The sequence below is a fragment of the Aulonocara stuartgranti genome, assembly GCF_965226115.1.
Source record: "Aulonocara stuartgranti genome assembly, chromosome: 11".
Classification (NCBI taxonomy): Eukaryota; Metazoa; Chordata; class Actinopteri; order Cichliformes; family Cichlidae; genus Aulonocara; species Aulonocara stuartgranti.
In genome coordinates, this window is record NC_138947.1 from 15,029,620 (window position 1) to 15,048,158 (window position 18,539).

Below are 18,539 nucleotides of genomic sequence, written 5' to 3' on the forward strand. Positions count from 1 at the left end.
AAAATAAAGCAGAATATTGTAAAATAATCTGCCACATTCATGCAGTTTGAGTGTGTGCACCTTCACTTTATCTAAGTCAATGTGGGTCTTCTATAAGGAACAAAAATAAATTGAAATACAGAACATGTAATTATTAAATTAGTTTAAATTGGTTACATAGCTTCACACCTGGCTCTGACAGCTGCACAGGTGTGACTGCAGGTCAGGTATCAGCTGCACGCGCCGGGCAGCAGAGGGAGCGCGAGCGGGGCTCGGTTCCTGTCTCGCCCCGGTTGCTAGTGATGATGATGAAGGAACGCTGGAGCTGCGCAGGCGCACCGCGCACAGTCTCCGGCCGGGTTTCCATAGTTACCACACAATAGGAGACGGGACAGGGGGCTGAGTGAAGGGGAGAGAGAGGGACGGGAGCGGAGAGGGGAAGAGGAGGAGGAGGTCTGCAGAGCCGCTTGACTGGACACACCGCTGCAAGCTTTCCCCAGACAGACAGGAGCTGCTGGACAGCCTGGCGGACACACAACACGACAGAGATTTAATTGATCGTTTATTAATTGCCTAATTAATTCGCACGAGCCTTCTTTGTTAACTCGCACACACTGACATTAAAATGCCCAGTTTCCTGTTTTCTCTTTAGTCCACCTTCAGCAGAACCTCTGAGAACAAACAGTATTTGTTCTCGTTGTTTTTCTTCTCCTCCTCTTTCTGTTTCACTGCCAGATAAAACCACAGTTATTCACTGCGAGCCTTTCCATACAGTAAAGGTGACTCTGGAGGGACTAGGCAACAGAGACATAGAGACCCTCCCTCTTGATCCCCTCCCTCTTCAGAGTTTTGGCCCTCTCTCTGCGCCTCTCTTCCTCCTTCTCCCTGCCTCACTACTCCCTCCTTCTCCCTCCTCCTTCTCCTTCGCCAGCCTCCCCCTCCCCTCTTCTCTCTCTCTCTCTCTCCTTATGCAAATCACGCCCTCTCCTCTCTCCCTTTCTCTCACCCAACGTGCATCCCTCTCTCTGGCTCACCCCTCCGCTGAAAAAATTTGTGACTGTAAGAACAGAAGAGAGGGGCATTAAAAAAAAAAGTGCAAGTCGTCTTAGAGGAAGAGGGGGGAGTAGGTAGGGTGGGAGAGGGGTGGGGGGCAAAAGAGAAAAGGGGGCGAAAGGGGGTGGGGAAGAGGCGAGGGTACGCATCAATTTGTACAGTCTTCAGTTGGCACCCCTGTATTTTTCCTACAACGAATAGCAAGAGATTTCCTCTGCATTATTGTTATGATCGGAGCCCGTTGCAATATGAGCCAGCACGAGTCTCTGTTGACAGACGACCGGGCTCTGAGGTGTACGTGTCAGCGTGCAACATAAAACGACAAAACAGGGAGAGAAAGGAAAAGAGAGAGTGAGAGGAGTGGGAGCACGCATCGCTGGATATTATAGGTAAGGAGAAGGAAAATGGATGCTTATACTTGTGTGTTTGGAGCTATTCCTGCTGGCCACGCTTGTGCTCTCCCTCCCATTTTTTCTCCCCTTCTTTGTGCATTAATGATCATCCTGCGTTATGGCTAAATTATGTCCCGGTGAATTAATGTGAACTGAGCGCACGACGCGCACCCACATTCCAGCGAGGAAAAGGGAGAGCCGGTGCGAAATGCCATGATTCGCCATTCCATATCATCTTTCCTTTTTTTTTTTTTTTTTTTTTAAAAAGGAAGATATGTGGAGCGTCTGGAAACAGCACTGCACAGGCATCCATTCTGACTGGGGAACATGTATGTGCTGCTGAACACGTCTCTTCCCCCCGTCGTGGATGGTCTGTGAAGGCAGACCATAGAGCAGCTTTGGCCGGTCTCCTCTGCATGTGTATCAATAACATTAGCAGCAAGAAAGAAGAAAGAGTCGTTGCAGTGCCCCGCTCGCTGGTGATGTAAGCAGAGCAACTGCATGCTGCTGCTTTGCATCACATGCAGTGGCCAATTTGTTGATAATATACGTGCTGTGTGCATGCATGTGTGTGCATGTGCGTTAGGAGGGGAACTTGTGGTGTAAATGCAGTTGTTTTCCGACCACAACTGAGGACTTGCCAGTGGACCACAGACAGGCCAGTAGCTGCCACCTGTAACTGAGATGCATTGTGTGTGTGTGTGTGTGTGTGTGTGTGTGTCTGTACAGAAACCCACCAGGCAGGCTCTGAATGCTTCTACTTCAGTGTCATGAACTTCGTTGTGTGTGTGTGTGAATAAGGGGACTGTACATGCACACAGCACGCACTGCATCGCCTCTAAATATGTGTGGAGAGTGTGTACAGTGATGAAGATTTTACTCATAAAACTGAATCAGTCACTGCAGCATGCACTAATTAATGCATAGCCATGTGTAGTGAGGCTGCTACGGGCTTTACTTGCTTTAAATAAACACACATACAAGCGTATTTACAGACTCCACGCCACAGCTCTGCTAACTACTCTTTTTTTCTTTCTTTTCATCCAGCGGTGTGCACTATTTATATCCTCATTCAATATACATGAGCCATTTTTTCATCATAGTGGTACATGAATGGATGGATTAGTCGGGCCCCTGCGAAGTAGTCTGGCTATGTTGTCGGTCAAATGGATAAAAGATCTTGATAGTGTGTGTTTTCCCTAATGGTTGGCTTGGCTGGATAAATAAGCATGTGATTCTGCTGGCCATAACCAGGTCATGTGGGTTAACCACAAGTGTCTGTGGGTTCGGGCTGTTGTTGTGAAGGTGGAAGGAGGGAGGAGGGGGGGTGTGGCCGCATATTCCCAAGATGTTTTGCTGGAGTTCTTCTGCAGACTGCGATCCGAAGTGAAGTCTACCAATCAGCACCTTTTCTGCTCTGCATGTATTATCAGTCAGGGTGGGTTAACCTATTGTGCTGTTAAGGTTTTGGGCTGCTGTGGTGAAAACAAGGGTGCAGAGGCTGTTTTGAGTCCAGTGGAAAGCAGTTGTGCTGATACAGTGTGAAGCATGCTGGGAATTAAATGTGGTAACTGGGCTTTTGCAGTTGTAAACTCAGATGTTTTCAACAATGTCACAAATTCCTGGACCCTGCGCTCAATGATGATACCAAATCTTGCCATCATTTCATGAACTCATGTTACTCAAAGCCTTGTGTTCTCATTAGGTTTTCCATGTTTTTGTTTATGCTTCTTCACAGGTTTTGGTAGCTCTCGTCGTGTAGTACAGCCCAGTCAGTAAGCAGCTGGAACCAGTTCAGTCCCTGCAATGGCTTGTGTTGTAAAATGGACGTTGTAAAGAAGAAATAATGAAAACAAGGACACACAAAGAATCGGTATGCATAAGGCCTATGTCTGCTTTCCATGATGATGTCAGCGATTGTGTACCTGCCTAACTCTTGATTACTGCTTCCACATTATAATTAGTTCAATATGTGATCAAATTTCAAAATGGCCAGTGTAACTGAGATATAAATTATTTATTTGGTTGCGAAAGGCCGTCTAAAAAACAGATTCCACATGTAAATTTGATTTTTTTCTTTTACCTCCCTCCCTTCTTCCCTGTATCCTCCTGTTCCTCCTCTCTATTTCCTCCTCTTTTATTCACTACATCTTGTCGTCCTTGTTAAATTCCACCTTGGATTGAACGAGGTTGACTTCCCTTCAGCCTGATTTAACTCTGTGTTTGCTACAATCACTTCTTTATTTCTCCGTGCATACTGCGATGTTCCTGTATAATTGTCCAGTTTTAACACTTTCCCCACATGCCACATTTCCTTCTTTCGCTGCACTTTGCTTCGCAGATGCCCATGCGCAGTGGGCGACGGCGGGGGGCAAGTGAGGAAAGAAGGGGCAGACGCCCGCACCCCAGCCCCTCTCGCCCTGAACGCAACGACAGACAGACGGTTAGACCCCGCCTATCTTATTATCTCCTTTCTCCTGTCACTGTTTGGGCCATATATTAACGTGTACGTGTACATAATGAACAATAAAGGCCTTCCTGTGTTTCTTGAATTTTTGTGTGTGAATGTGTTGTCAGTGAATGAGTCATCCCTGTGATTGCCATAGATGTACCCCTAGCAGTGTCAGAATTGTTAGAGTCTGTGTTTTACACCGTAGCACTTTGAAATCTTTGATGTTTCATGTTTGACACTCTTTTGTGTGTGTGTGTGTGTGTGTGTGTGTGTGTGCGCGTGTGCGTGTGTGTGTATGTGTGAGAGAGCGTGAGTGCATGCAAGCGAAGCTTTGTTCTAAAAACAGACCTAGGCCTATTAAGGATTCAAAAGCGTCACTACAGAATTAAAAGTCTTGTGTTGTTTTAGCAAAGAGGTGCTGGTGAGGAATTGGCTGGAAATCGCTTCAGTCGCAGATCACAAGGGCATGATTCATCAGAGAGTGAGGGGGAGGAACTTGTGTCTCCTCCAAAGAGGCAGAAAGTTCAGGTTTGTGTTACATTTCATCAACTTGTTATATAAAGACCTAATACAAAGCTTTGATTTAAATGAATCACCTAAAAGGGGACGCCTCAAATAGATATATATTATTATTTTCTGCCATCATGTAGATAGCAGATATTACAGTTTAACTTTTTACCTCACCCTCAAATCATCTTTTCTTGTTAGGATTCAGCCCCTACTCCAATTCCTCCAACATCAACACACTCGACTGACAGCTCAGCTCCTTCCACTGTCCCACCTCCAACCTCAGTTGCCAGCCAATCCCGTGAGAGTGACAATGAAGATGGCCAATCTCAGGGCAGCAGGAGTTCAGTTGTAGGGAGCCTGGCCAATAGCAGTAGCAGTCTGAGCAGCGGGAGAGATATAGACCAGGACAATCGTTCCTCATCCCCAAGTCTTTCCGCTTCCCCTTTGGGCAGCCTGGACTCTGACTCTGATGGCCCCGATTCACCAAAGCAAGGAGACCGGGAGAAAGGTAAAGAGGGGGGCGCAGGGAAGGTGACAGGAGAGGATAGGAGAGTGCTGCGGGAGGGGAGGGGTGAGGAGCCCTGTGGAGATGGAGAAAAGCGAGATGTGGATGCAAGAATTGAGGACTGTCCATCTCTTAAGCCCCCCTCCACTCCCTGCTCTTCCTCTGGACTGACTCCCTCTCTCCGTGGAGCAGGAGATTCATCAAATGACAGCAATAGTGGGAGAAAGTCATATTTCTCCCTGGACTCTAAGCTGATGTGTAAAGTTGAGTACAGTGGACCGACCAGCGTTGATGCTGCGCTAAGCAGCAGAATGACTTGCAAAGCCAGCACACAGTGCGTGACCAAGACAACTATCTCCGGAGGAGATTATTCCCATAACAGCCCCAACATTCCCCATTCCCTGCCCCCTCCACTTCCTCCTCCACCTGCCCTGAAGCCTTTGGAGCTTGGGGCACAAAACATGCCTACTGAGGTTAAGGCAGAAAGAGACAAAATGGAAAAAGGAGACAAACTTCTGGACAAGTCTCAGTCCACTCCACCTTCTCTGTTGCCACAGACTGGTCCCCAGCCTCAGTCCCAGTCTCAGCCTCAGACCCAACCCTCCTCCCACCCTCACCACTACAGCTCCACCGGCTGGCAGGGTGGCACGGCAACTGGTTGCCAGGCTAGCTGGGGCTACACCCGTTACCCTGGCAACCACCACCCACACCAACCACAGCACCAGCCCCCAGTTCAGCAGCAGCAACTTCCCTCCGTTTACAACCCTCCATCCTCTCGCCACTCCTCTTCCCACCCCTCTTACCTCCCCCACCCTCACCCCCACCCTCACAGGGAGTACCTTCCCAGGTATGCTGGAGGGGGAGGAGACAGAGAGAGGGGGGGTGCAGGAGAGAGGGAGAGGGGAGTGAGGGGGGAGTGTGGGGGGAGGGAGATCAACCGGGAGTTCTCCGCTCCGATTGGCAACAGTAGTAACAATAGCAGCGGGGCAAATAGTAACAGTCCTTGTGGTGGGATGGGTGGGCCCAATAGCATCCAAGGCAGAGACTTTGGAGCGCTGTCAGTCAGTCAGAACAGGGAATTCCAAGGTTCTGGGAGAGATGGACCTAACTTGGGGCCAGAAAGAAGAGACTTTGCTCCGGCTTTCAGAGACAGGGAGCGTGAAAGGGAGCGTGAAGGAGGAAGGGAGTTTAATCTGCCAAACCAAAACCAGAGTAGAGACTTTGGCCCCAGTGGAGCCAGTGGGGGGCATCCCAGAGACAAAGATGGGAGCAGATGGGGTGAGTTTGGGGGCCAGACGAGAGACGTTGTGGGGAGCAGTAACCCTAACAACAACTCCATCCCACAGGGAAACCCCCCAAGTTCAACCAGCGGGCTACCTGTCACCCCCATGCTGAACCGTGACCCACCTGCATCTCCCCAAAACAATCCCAGTCACACTACTCATCCTTCCCTGCCGCCACACCCCCACCCACATCCCCCAAACTCATCGAACCGGGACTTACCTCCTCCCATCGACCAGGCACAAACGCCCTCCTCTGGGGCGGATCACTTTCACAGGGAGTATCCACCCACCGGAGGAAAAGACTTCCCTGCTGGTGCACCTCCTTCCACTGGTACAAATCGGGAGTACCTAAACTCCCCTGGAGTAACTCCTAACCTGGGACGAGAGTATTCAGGGCCCGGGGGAACGCAGCACCCCCACCCACCTCATCCCCACTACCAATCTGGGCCTAGAGACAGAGAGAGAGACTCAAATCTGCGAGACACTTCTCTATACCAAAACCGTGGAGGCCCAAGTCAACCCCCTGCACTCTCTCCTTCCTCCTCTTCTAGCCATCACGGACACCCTTTGAATGCTCCTTATCCCCCTCCACCCCCTCAGCCCCCTCTACCCCCACCTCAAGCCTCCCACACCCAACCACCCCCCTCAGGAATGGCACCCAATGTACGTCCTCCACACTACCAGTCTTCTGCCCAGACTCCTCCGACACCCCTTTCTCCTTTACCCAGCCCATCTACCAATCAGATGGGAGCTTTCTCATCTTTTCCCCCTGGCTCCTCCTCTGCAGCCAGCATGCCGCTTCCAGCGACAGGTGTGTCATCTAGCTGTTCGCCTGGATGCCGCCCTTCCTCTTATCATAGCACTTTGAACAACCACCCTCCTTTCAGTGGATCTTACCACTCTAACGGAAACAACAGCAGTACTATGGCCAGCAGCAGCAGCAGCAGCAACAGTAGCGCACCCAACAGCAGCAATACCAATCCACAGTCACTCTCGCCTCAGAATATCTCAAAGGGACCTCCACCCCTTAGTAACTCGGCCAGCAGCAACAACAATGGCATCTCCACACCTGCCTCCAGTTCTTCGCTCCCTGGTGGAGACGGACATTCGGATTCAGGCCCGCCTCCTACACCGGTCATTAAGGAAGAACCAATAGAAGACAGGGAAGAAAGTGAAAGCCCACAACCTGTGATGAGAAGCCCCTCGCCTGAACCAAAACCTGTAGACATTCCTATCCACGCCAGCCAGTCAGCACGGTAAAGTCAGCCTAATTGAGATTGTAAATGTGTACACTCCCTGTAATTAACAGCAGCGATAATTGTTACGATGGTGCTGCTGACTCCTGATGATTGTAATAATGATGTACTACATCGGTGTCTCTCGTGACTCTAGGTTTCACAAGGTCCTCGACCGCGGCAGTGGGAACTCCTGCGCCCGCAGCGATGTCCTCTTTGTCCCCCTGGATGGCTCCAAACTGTGGAAGAAGCGGAATGAGATGATTGAAAGGGCCCGCAGGGAGGTGGAGCAGAGAGCCCGAGACCTGCGAGAGAAAGAAAGGGAACGAGAGAGGGAGCGCGAGCGTGAGAGGGAGCTCGATCGGCATCTACAGGTGTGCACATTTCAGGGTGATAATCACGTCAGATGTAATGGATTTGATGTCGTTTAAATTGGTCAGTTTAATGGGAGGGGAGCAAAGCAGACCAAAGCACATGTGATTTACTGTCTTCTCCTATTTCCTCTTCAGCAGCAAAAGGATGCCAGCGCTGCTGGAGGAGGTCGCCAGGGCTCCTCACTCTTCTTTCCTTCCTCAACCTCGATCATCCTCGACCCTTCGTCTTCTTCCGCTTGTTCCTCGGGCAACCCCCATCCTCCTCCTCATCCACAACATCATCACTCACATCCTCATGCTCACCTTCCTCCGACACACCATCTCCACCCTACTCTCTCCCACTCTATCCCCCACTCCCTCCTCTTACCATCCATGGGTGGGTCACCAGCAGTGGTTGGCGGCCCTCAGGGGGCCCTGGGAATAGGTTTAGGAGGACCATATTTAGGCCCTGACACCCCAGCGCTGAGAACTCTGAGTGAATATGCTCGCCCCCACGCTATGTCTCCACTTGGGATGGCAAGTCGTGCCCCGGCACACCACCCACAAGTTCATCATGGTCATCCCCACGTCCACCCCTCATTCTTTCTTCCTCAGTTTCAGAATCATGCTTTAGCTCACCCACACCACTTGCCCACTGATGCAGCTACTGCAGCAGCCATCTTGGGATTTTTGTATGGTGGCAGCCTGGAAGGTGGTCCAGGTGTTGGTGGTCACCCGGGAATGGCAGGGGGCCCAGTACCTGGAGGGATTGGGGGTGCAGGATTGGGAGGTGTCGGCTTTCCTCATGCAATGGCTGCACACCGAGATCGGATAAAGCCAGGATTTGAGTTTAAGAGTGATGAGCGGGTTTACCCACCAGGGTCTATACCTGATCCTGCAGTTCTTGCTCATTCACATTCACATGCTCACGCCAGTGCCCATGCGCATGCACACTCTCTGCTCCTTGGAGGCAGTGCAGCGGGCAGTAATGAGGTATCAATCTATGGCACTCCGCCTCCACCAGCTCCACTTGGCCCACCTCACCTCCAGAACCCAACTCTGGCCCCTGTAACTCGACCTCCCAACCCTCCTGCTCCACAGTCCCTGTCGAATCCACCCCCTTCATCTCTGCTCCCACCCACACTCCCCTCTCACCCTTCATCTGCTCCCCCGGCTCCCCCAGCTGCCTCTGCCGCTCCTCCCCCGGCTCCTCCTCAACCTGCCCCACCGACCTCCAACGCTACCTCACTTCACCACCCTGTCCCCCATTCTTCCTTTCTCGGCTCCCTGTCCTCTCATCAGCCACCAGCCCCTGCCCCGGCCGCTGCCCCTGAGACCTACCCCACTCCCACTCGCTCTCCTGCCTCTTACGAGCGAGAACGGAGTGGAGAAAGAGAGCGGGAGAGGGAGAGGGACAGAGCAGCTCTGCCGGCCTTTGGGGACAGAGAGCGAGAAAGAGAGAGGGAGAGAGAAAGGGGAGGAAGTGTTGGAGGCGGAGGAGGAGGAAGCGGAGGAGGGGGAGGGGGAAGTGGAGCCAGTACAGGTGGAGGAGGTGGAGGAGAGAATCTGGGGCGTCTTCAGATGCTAAATGTGACGCCTCATCATCACCAGCATTCACACATCCACTCACATCTTCACCTGCACCAGCAAGACACAGGTACCCACTGCTACTAACTATGCAATTGTCTATACCAACTCATCAATCTTCAGATTTCACAGACGTGTAGCTCAGAAAATTCCTGGAGTCAAAAGTTTATCTTACAGAACTTGTTACAGGAAAGGATAAAGCTGGTGATGTTCTGTAAAGCACAGACACCAATAAAGAAGAAAGCCAGAGGTTTTCCGGTGGTAGTTTTTTGGGTTTTTTTCCCTTGCAGTAAATGTGTCTAGCCCAGAACAAATGCGCGTTTTTAAGAAAAACTAAAAATTATATTTGTGACCTATTTTAAAAGATTTCCCTCTTTATTGTACGAGTACATCTAAAATGGGCACGGCGCTGAAAAGTGTTGACCGAACACACTGATGGTTCTGCTCATTGGATAAACAAAAGCCTTATCCTTTAACTCCAGTATAATTACTTTTTGTATTAGTTTAGCTCAGCGCTGAACACAGCTTTTCTGTGATTGCATAGTTTTCTCTGAAACATCTGACCATTGTTATTCAAAGACATTTGTTTTATCAAGAGAAGTAAAGAGATGATTGTGCACTCAGATCTCTGTTTGGGAACAACAAGGAGCAGCTCACCCATCTTTAAATCCAAATTGTACATATTGACATTTGGAATGCACACTGACAAGTTTATATCTGGCTGTGATCATGAAGTTTCAGGACTTTTCTCATAAAAAGAAATCAAAATATATAACCAAGTTTGGCTATTCTCCTCTTTAAGGTCGTCTCTGTGTGAACTGCCTCTAGCACTGCTTCTATAGTTGGAAAGTTCCTAGGAAGTCTTGATTTGACCGTTTGCACTGTGTGCTCTGTGAACTCGAACCTTTGCAAGGAGCAAACATCTACTTTTGTGTCAAACCGACCCGACTTTCATGTCGAGGATCGCCCCTAGTGATTAAAAGCCGAGTTTGTGGCTAAAACGTGAAGACCTAGCAGCTGTTTTCAGTGGGAAAACCTGCTATGTCGAAGCTCAAAGGTGTGCAACCAGGAGCATGCTGATCATTTGAATTAATTACTGTGGGTGAATTCTGTTGTAACATCCTGAGGCATCTGAGGGAAAACATTTGGCTGAAACAGCCTCGATTATGCGTAACATCGTATGCAGGTACACAGCTTAATGAAAACATATTGTTTTCTTGGCAACACCACCACCAGCCCACCACCAGATCTAGCCAGATTTGGCTCCTTGTGAACTTGCCCAATTCTATAAAAAGAGATCCAGAGCTTATCACAGACACATGGGGTAGTGCTTTTGAATATAGATGACCTTAAAGGGGGGATTTAAATCAATATTAATGAGTCTTTATGGGCGGTGCCAGAATGTCATACGACAGATTATATTATTACTAAAGTACGAACTCTAAAGAAAATCAAACTTTATTTGTACTTGTCAATGTTTGTAAGGCTCTTAAGTTCACGTTTTTACCCCTTTATTGAATAAATGAGCCTAATGTCACAGTATCAGTAGTGACAGCTGCTCTGACTTAATCTAAAGCTTTTAAGTGTTAACAAACAGCGCTATAATGCAGCAACAATAATCTCCTGTATTTCCTATTACATCACTGGCATCCAGCGGCGGGCGGGGTTCACCCCCTGATGGACCCGTTGGCATCGGGGTCTCCATTGGCACGCCTCCCTTACCCAGGAGCCACACTAGGCACCCCTATCCTGGCACACCCCCTCACTGACAGCGAGGTGCTCCGCCAACAGCTGTTCGGTGAGGAGAAGGCTCCTCGTCCATGTACTAGTTCAGTTTTCTTCTCTAAAAACACCGTGTTGAAAGCTAAAGAAGAAACATTTTGACACTGGCGGCGATGAATGATCCCTGTTTTTCTTTCTCCCTTTCCCACTTGCTGCTGCGGCTGCTCTTTCCTCTCTGTTTTGGTGACAGGTGCTCCTTTCCGTGACTTGCCCCAGCCTTCCTCCCTCACCGGCCCTATGTCTGCAGCCCATCAGCTCCAGGCCATGCAGCAGGCCCAGAGCGCAGAGCTGCAGATCCAGAGACTGGCCCTGGAACAGCAGTGGATCCATCATCATCACCACCACTCCCTCACCCAGGATGAGTATTACAGGTACAGAGGCTGTGCATCCACTGCAGCTGCCAGTGGTTGACTCTAACTATTCAATTTTTTCAGATGATTTGTAACACAATAACCACTTAACAGTATAAACTTTAGGCTCTATCCTAATTACGACAAATATTAATACAAACCATCCTTAAATGCACTTCACAGGAAAATGTTGAGGTCACAGTGATTCAGCTGTAGAATCAGGTACGACAGCAATGCTACAGGCCTGGCTGCCCTTCTCTGTTTTCATTTCCTCATGAAGGTCAGGCTGCTTGGTTTGGGGTCAGCATACACTCTATTTTACCAACATTGTGGGTTTTGAGTTCTTGGCTGCTAGCTTTTTGTAGCCTGGTCTCTTTGATAGATGCTGGTGAAGTGATGTTGTGTTAGCTGGAGTTTATAGTTGTTCCTGGCCCGGGTGCATTTTGCACTTTACCGTCATGTTCATGTTCTTTAAGTAAAATTAAAGTAGCTCATTATCTCCAGTCCTCATAGACCACATACTGTTTTCTCCTTCCACACGAACTGTGTAGCACAACTGAGCAGGAAAAGCAAATGTTGATTAACTTTTTTTTAAATCGGAAAAAATGATGCAGAAAATTGAAAAACAGATGGAACATAATTGTTCGATGAGTATCGGGTTGATTAGGGAAAGTGTGATTACTGACTTTAATACAATAATGTGCTACTTTTCTTCACTGCGGGTAAATATAATTTAATTACAGTGCTGTGTGACACCCAGCACTGCCTTGGGTGGTGGTATCCTTTTTTGGCTTGACCAACAGTCAGACCCTGAACACAGCTGGGTGGCTGTCATATAAGACAAATGGAAACCGAGTCTTTGAACATATAGGAAGCCAGAAGCTTTTTATTCATCTAAATATGCGCTGATAAATATGTTCTGATATAATGACCACTACTGTTACTGAGGCACTGTTTTACAGACTAATCCATCTGAACGCATTGCTGAGCCTTTAAGCTTTATCTTCTGTATATTTAAAATTAACAGAAAAAAATACTACAGAGTACTATCTTTTAAGAAATGATTAAAATTCCTTTACATTTTTTTTTTGGATTTAGAAAGGACCTTTGGGTGGTAACAAAATGCTGCAAAGTCTGTGTTACCTTATTTTAATTTTACAGGTTTTCTTGGTATTTCTGATTTACTGAACACAAACCGGGTTAAAAACTGTTACAATGCTGATAATTTTCCGTGGAGCCACCAGCCCTTATTAGTCTGTTCAAGCTTTGAAGACTCCTATGGGTGGAAAACAATTAGAATTAACTCCATATGTCAGTTTGCAATAAAAAATAAAGCTGTTTCTTTTATCCTTCATTTTTTAAGAGACTGTCTTGCATTTTATCACCTTAAACAAATAAATTCTGAATGCAGGAAGCAATCTTCCTGAATATACTAGCATTTCTCTCTTTATATTTATATTTAGTTTTTTATCTGTTGTTCCCTGGTCGCATTCATTAATACATAGTCCTGGTAAAAAGAAACTGCATCCTCAATTTAAAGGATACATCAGGACGTAATAAAATTCACCAGAAGCTTTCTTATGGCTTCCATAGCAAAAGCGGTTAAGTAGCAGCTTGGAACTGCTAATCAAATTCACTTGATTAATTGACGATCAATGAGTGTGGCTGTCAATAAAAGCAGAAGTTTTAGCAGATTGCTGGTTTGAAGCATTCAGGTTTGTGTTAACACAAAGCCAAGAAGGAAAGAATGAGCAGTGATCTTAGTCTGTTAGTCTGGGAAGGGTTATAAGGCCAATTTGAAGTGCAACAAATTCACCCCAGAGTCAGAGAAACGTAAAAAAAACCCCAAGCGCTACATCTCAGACTCTATAGGCCAAAGTGAGCAAGTTAAATGTTAAAGTTCACGACAGCACAATTAGAAAAAGAACAAGTATGGCTTGTTTGGAAGAGTTGGCTGCAAAGCTGCACCTGGATAAACCGCAAGATTTCTGGAACAATATATGGCCTAATATGCCATGTTGTTTTCCTACTCAAATTTAGTAATGTCTTGATATGTAAAGTCTTAGAAGTTAAAGAGGGTGTACTTTCTTTTGATCATCACTGTAGTTGGTTGTGTGTTGGGGCATAGGAAGACCAAAATCAGTAAAAATGTCCCTAAATCTGACGTTTGGCCTCACACGTTGTTTGGATGTGTTCAGTAGCAGAAATCTGCATGCTACATTTTGATCTGCCTCTAAACAAGACTTGATCAGGCTGACTCTACAAACATCACTGATGTTATTTTTGTAGATGAAGACCGAAGGGAAGTTTTAATCACGGGGACGAGTCTTTGAAGCGTTTTCCGACACACTTGTGCCGAGATGAAATCAAACCTCCGTCCAATACCTTAGGTTAATGCACTCATTCGATTCCTCCTCTCACTTTTTAGTCACCTGAAGAAAGAGAGCGACAAGACCCTGTGAGGGAGGGGCACCAACAAACAGCAGCATGGAGAAAAACCAAGGGAGAGTGTGCGCAAGAAGAGAACACATACAGCGAAACAAAAAAAGCACTGAAGACTCCGAACAGAGGTCGGACTCGTGGACAGGGAAATCGCAGAAGGAAACGAGAAGATTTTGAAGGATTAACAAAAGAGGGAGGAGGGCGTGAAAACCTTGCACAGAGTCCCCGCGAACGGCACCAGACTCCAGCGCTTTCCTGCATAATGTTGTTTTGTATTGTGCTCTGTACAGTATATTAGATGGGGGCAGCAATAGTGAAGTACAGTATATGTAAAATACTTGATGCCAGAAGGAATGTGTACATGAGTCCCTTTTATGTCATTGCATGTAGCTATAGGCGCTTATTCTGAACTGGTGGAACTTTTGGTTCTATTTTTAGTAATTACCCCCTCCTTTGTATCTGAGGGGCGTTCAATATGCATGAGACCAGCATTTTAGTGTTCTGTTATGTTTACGATCAATAGCATTGTTATAATGATTAATGTTGTCCGTTTGTTGATAATGATATAATTATATATACAGCACATATTATTTGTATTATTTTTTTACATTTTCATGGTATGGCAGTCAGTTTTTATTTTTTACGTTCAATTTAACTTGTGAAACAAGATGCAAAGGAAGGCAAAAAAATCTGGAAATAAATTATAATCTTTTTTTTTTGCTAGTTTCTCGAGTGCTCGTGTGTGTGTGCACTGTGCCCCCCCTCAAACCCCACCTCTGCTCCAGCTCTTACATTCAGAGTATTTCCCCTGTCTTTGTTTTATACAAGTCACTCATGCACAAAGCATATCAAATTCTTGATATGCCCCCCCCCTCTCTCTTTCTTGCTCCCCTTCTTTCTCTTCATCGCTCACTCCCTCCCTCTCTTGGTGAGTGTGGCTAATAGGAGACACATGGGATGAGTGTGAGACATGGGAGTTGAGTCGCTCCAGTGAACACCAGCCACCCTGTAGAGTGAGCATTCCTTACTGCACTGTAAAAATGAAGAGTAGGGAGAAAAAAAAAGATATAAAGACAGAAATGAAAAGAAAGGAGGAGCTGTGAGAGTGTGATTTACGGACACTGCTGAAGGCTGGGGGCTGTGTGTGTTCTCACCGCGTCCTGCCAGAGGAATCTCCTTCAAAACGGATACGGATCAGTGAATACGTCCTTTTTACGTCAGGCAGACTCTCTGCTGGCGCACGGAGCTGCTCAAACAAACTTCACGTTATCGCAGCCTTTAATATTTTTACTGATGTGCTCTGTCTAACGTGGATCCTCAGAGGCCTCAAATCTGCCTCCCTTTTGTGCAATAAAAGCTCCTCGTACTGTTGTGGCACTGACTGATGGCCTTATGATGAAATATATATATTGTACAGGCCATTCTGTTGAGTTGGTATGTAGGTTGTGGGCCATTTAAAGTCACCTTGAATAAGTGTGTCAGTGTAATGTAAAGTGATTTCTAGCAGGACAAACCTGATTTCCCCCCCGGTGACATCGCATCTGGGGGTTATTATTAGCACTTCATCAGTCCTTTCCCAAGATGGATGAGGACGTAGGGAAAGGTATAGATGAAAGACATATGAGGTTGTTTGAGGGATTCTATGTGGCTGGCATTTGCCTCTTTTTATAAGTGGACAGAAAACAAAGAAATATTATTTTACTGCTTGTTACTGCAAATATCTAATCAGCTGATCATGTGGCAGCAGCTCAGAGGATTTGGGCTTCTAAACATGGTCAAGACAACCTGCTGAAGTTCAAACTGAGCATCAGAATGAGGAAGAAAGGTGATTTCAATGACTTTGTGCGTGGTGTGGCTGCTGGTGCATGAGAATTTCAGAAAATGCAAATCTATTGAGATTTTCTAACACAATGAGAAAATTGTAGCCGCTCTTTGGCATCAACAGGGCATTTTCACCCAGAGGTCAGAGGAGGGCAGCCAGACCGCTGGCAAGAAGTCAGGTGAGTAAAGTTTTCTTAGTGTATTTAGATACCTGCTAATAAGTAATTAGTAGGTATCTGCATCTGATACAGTTTGATAAACAACTGACAGCTTAGCACTCAAACGTTTTGTCCACATACTGGCCCCCAAGAAGCAACATGGCGTCAGCTAAATGGCTAAGGTTGATGTTTCAAACCAATGGGTAATGTCCTTAGACAGTATAAAACATAGATGTAGTCACCGTGACTACATCCATGTAGTGACTTTGAATCCAGAAGTGACAGATGAAAGGGAGACGTGCTAAGTTATTCACCTAACCCTATTTAGCTTGGTTAGCAAGCTATGTTCATAAAGTGAATGGGTGCTAGGAAACAGTTAGCTAAAATGCTAGAATTTCACTCACCAAAACTGACCCGCAAACCTCTCAGGTGATCTGCATCACACAACAAGACATAATGTCAGTGAGATAATCCAGTAAAGATTCAAAAGTTCACACATTATGAAAAAGTCCAGTGTATTGACTCAAACTCATGCGTGAGGTCTAACAGGCTCAGATGGGAACACCTGTCAATCAAAACGGTCACGCCCCTGGATCCAGGTGAATGAGTTATGAAAAAATTTCCCCACTCATAGATTTTTTTTTTAAGAAAAGGGAAAATGGAAGTTTATTCTCACCACTAAAAATAAAACATTCTTGGAGCTTCCTGACTGAAAAATCTAAACTAAAATGTAAAGTTATCTCAAAACTTGGCTTAATAACTCAAGATTTCTAGTTATTTTTTTACATTTTTAGTTCTTTTCTCAGATGTTTGAGTTAGTAAGTAGAAATTTAGAGATACCCAACTAGAAAATTTGACTTATAGATGGCAATTTATGTATTGATTAATTTTTGCCTTTAAGTGGTGGAAGCTTCCATAGAGAAACTACCCATGAACACAAAACCTTTTTTGTACCAGGCTGTAAAGATGCTTTTTAATACTATAAAGTTGGACATTTTAACAAAGGAGTCTGTAGGGATTGATTCCCATCTGTAGCCAGCCAAAAGTTGCCCCAAAAATAATTTTGGTTTTTGCTACTTTCATCTCAGAAGTAGGAAAGAATTCCCAGGAGTTTGCCTCAGGTGACTGTCATGTTTTCCAGCCTCAGCAGATGGACTCAGAAACCAGTACCTTTCCTGCTTAAATAAATCCAGTTAACCCGGAGAACTTTCAGGTCACCATTTGTTAAACCGTCTTTATTAGATTAGTGTTTCAACCATTCATAACCTTGCAGTTACACTCTACTCAATGTAACTGCCATTCATTTCATTATGTTTAATGACCAGTTTCACCGATTTATCCATTTCGTTTGGCTATCAGTTTAATAATTTTTAGCTCTCTATATCATCTCACATCTTGCTGTAATTGCATAAGTACAGCAATACATGACATGATACTAATTTGCTTTAATTTTGTTTACAGTAAATTACTGTATAAGGTCACAGATCAACACACTTAACACACAAAAATAACAGGGCCAGATTTAACACTCAAAGAAGTTTATGCATGTTCTACGTGCTATAATCATTTATGAGCCCTTGGAAGCTCTTTCCATGTATTTAAGTGGATGGGCACAATGTCAGGGTTGCTGCATACTATTTCAGATTTATTCAAAATAAAGTTCATAATAGTAGAAACACATGTTTTAAAATATAAGCTCTTCATCAGTATTCAAGAATCTGAGAAGCGAGACCTGGAACAGACGAAGAGCCAAATATGATGCACTAACGTTCAAATGGTGCCACAGACTATGTGAAGTTTCAGTGTCATATGTTTGGGTTTGAACTCGCAGTGACTAATTTGGTTTAGTTCCTGTTCCAAATTTTCCTCCAGCAAAAATATCTTCTTCTCCACATGTTCCGTTTTCATTCAGCTGTTTTGCCTAAGAGAGAGTTTTATAACACGCTTTGCTTCTTCCTCTAAAATATCTGCACCACAGTCATCTTTCTTGTCCCTTTGGAGCTGTTGTGTTTTTCCCCGCTGCTGATCACATGATCACACCTGCTAACTCTCCCTTTCATTGTCCACTTTTACTGTTTCAGTCTCGTACTGTGGCTCCTCTGTTAGTCGTACCTTTCATAGCCCTGAAGCCTCAACACTCTCATAGTGATTCTGAAATCTACTGGGAGAGACACTCACCCTGGTCAGTGAAACTTCTACTTGAACAAATCCCCCAACATCTCATTCATCTATTGGAGTGTCGTCCCAGCCTGCGGCAATGACAGGCAAACTGCAAAGTGGCACAATTGCTGGCGGAGAACTGAGTCTGTGGCTTTTTCACCTTCTCTCACCCAGACAATCAATCTCCCCTGACCTCTTGCTCACTGCAGCCCAGAGAAGATGATCCCAGTGGATGATCTTGAGGCGTTGCTGAGCATCTTTAAGCAGTTGTAGACAACAGGCGGGTGATCAGAGTGAGAATTGGACCAGAGAGGCCTCTGCCTCCTTCCACTGCACATCGGTTTGACAACATCTTCACCATTTCAGCATCGAAACAGAAATATGATTTTCTTTAGTAAAAGTTAAACTAGCATTTTATGAAGAGGGTTGATAAAACGTTTTGCTTTAGTGATCCTAGCCACATATTTTGCCTCTTGG

The 18,539-nt window shown here is 46.0% G+C and overlaps 1 protein-coding gene across 7 annotated transcripts; it reads left to right on the forward strand.

Moving 5' to 3' along the window:
* Nucleotides 1–806: 806 nt before the first annotated feature.
* atn1 (atrophin 1) lies at nucleotides 807–14,646 on the forward strand. 7 transcript variants are annotated; one of them, XM_082552589.1, is made up of 10 exons: nucleotides 807–1,421; nucleotides 3,163–3,297; nucleotides 3,766–3,867; nucleotides 4,285–4,404; nucleotides 4,585–7,430; nucleotides 7,567–7,783; nucleotides 7,919–9,419; nucleotides 11,004–11,171; nucleotides 11,322–11,502; nucleotides 13,910–14,646. In XM_082552589.1, the coding sequence occupies exons 2-10, from the start codon at nucleotides 3,271–3,273 to the stop codon at nucleotides 13,941–13,943; spliced, it is 5,196 nt and encodes a 1,731-aa protein (XP_082408715.1). In that variant the 5' UTR covers nucleotides 807–1,421; nucleotides 3,163–3,270; the 3' UTR covers nucleotides 13,944–14,646. The 7 variants fall into 7 exon arrangements, with proteins under 7 accessions (XP_082408715.1, XP_082408718.1, XP_082408720.1 ...); XM_082552592.1 differs by having other exon boundaries at nucleotides 7,922–9,419; XM_082552594.1 differs by having other exon boundaries at nucleotides 7,922–9,419; nucleotides 11,004–11,147.
* The last annotated feature ends 3,893 nt before the right edge of the window (nucleotides 14,647–18,539 follow it).

Coding starts and splice junctions, on each gene's coding strand:
- atn1 (XM_082552589.1), top strand. CDS start 3,271: ATGAAAACAAGGACACACAAAGAATCG. Junction 11,172..11,321: donor GGAGAAGGCTCCTCGTCCAT/GTACTAGTTCAG, acceptor TTTTGGTGACAG/GTGCTCCTTTCCGTGACTTG. Junction 11,503..13,909: donor ACCCAGGATGAGTATTACAG/GTACAGAGGCTG, acceptor CTCACTTTTTAG/TCACCTGAAGAAAGAGAGCG.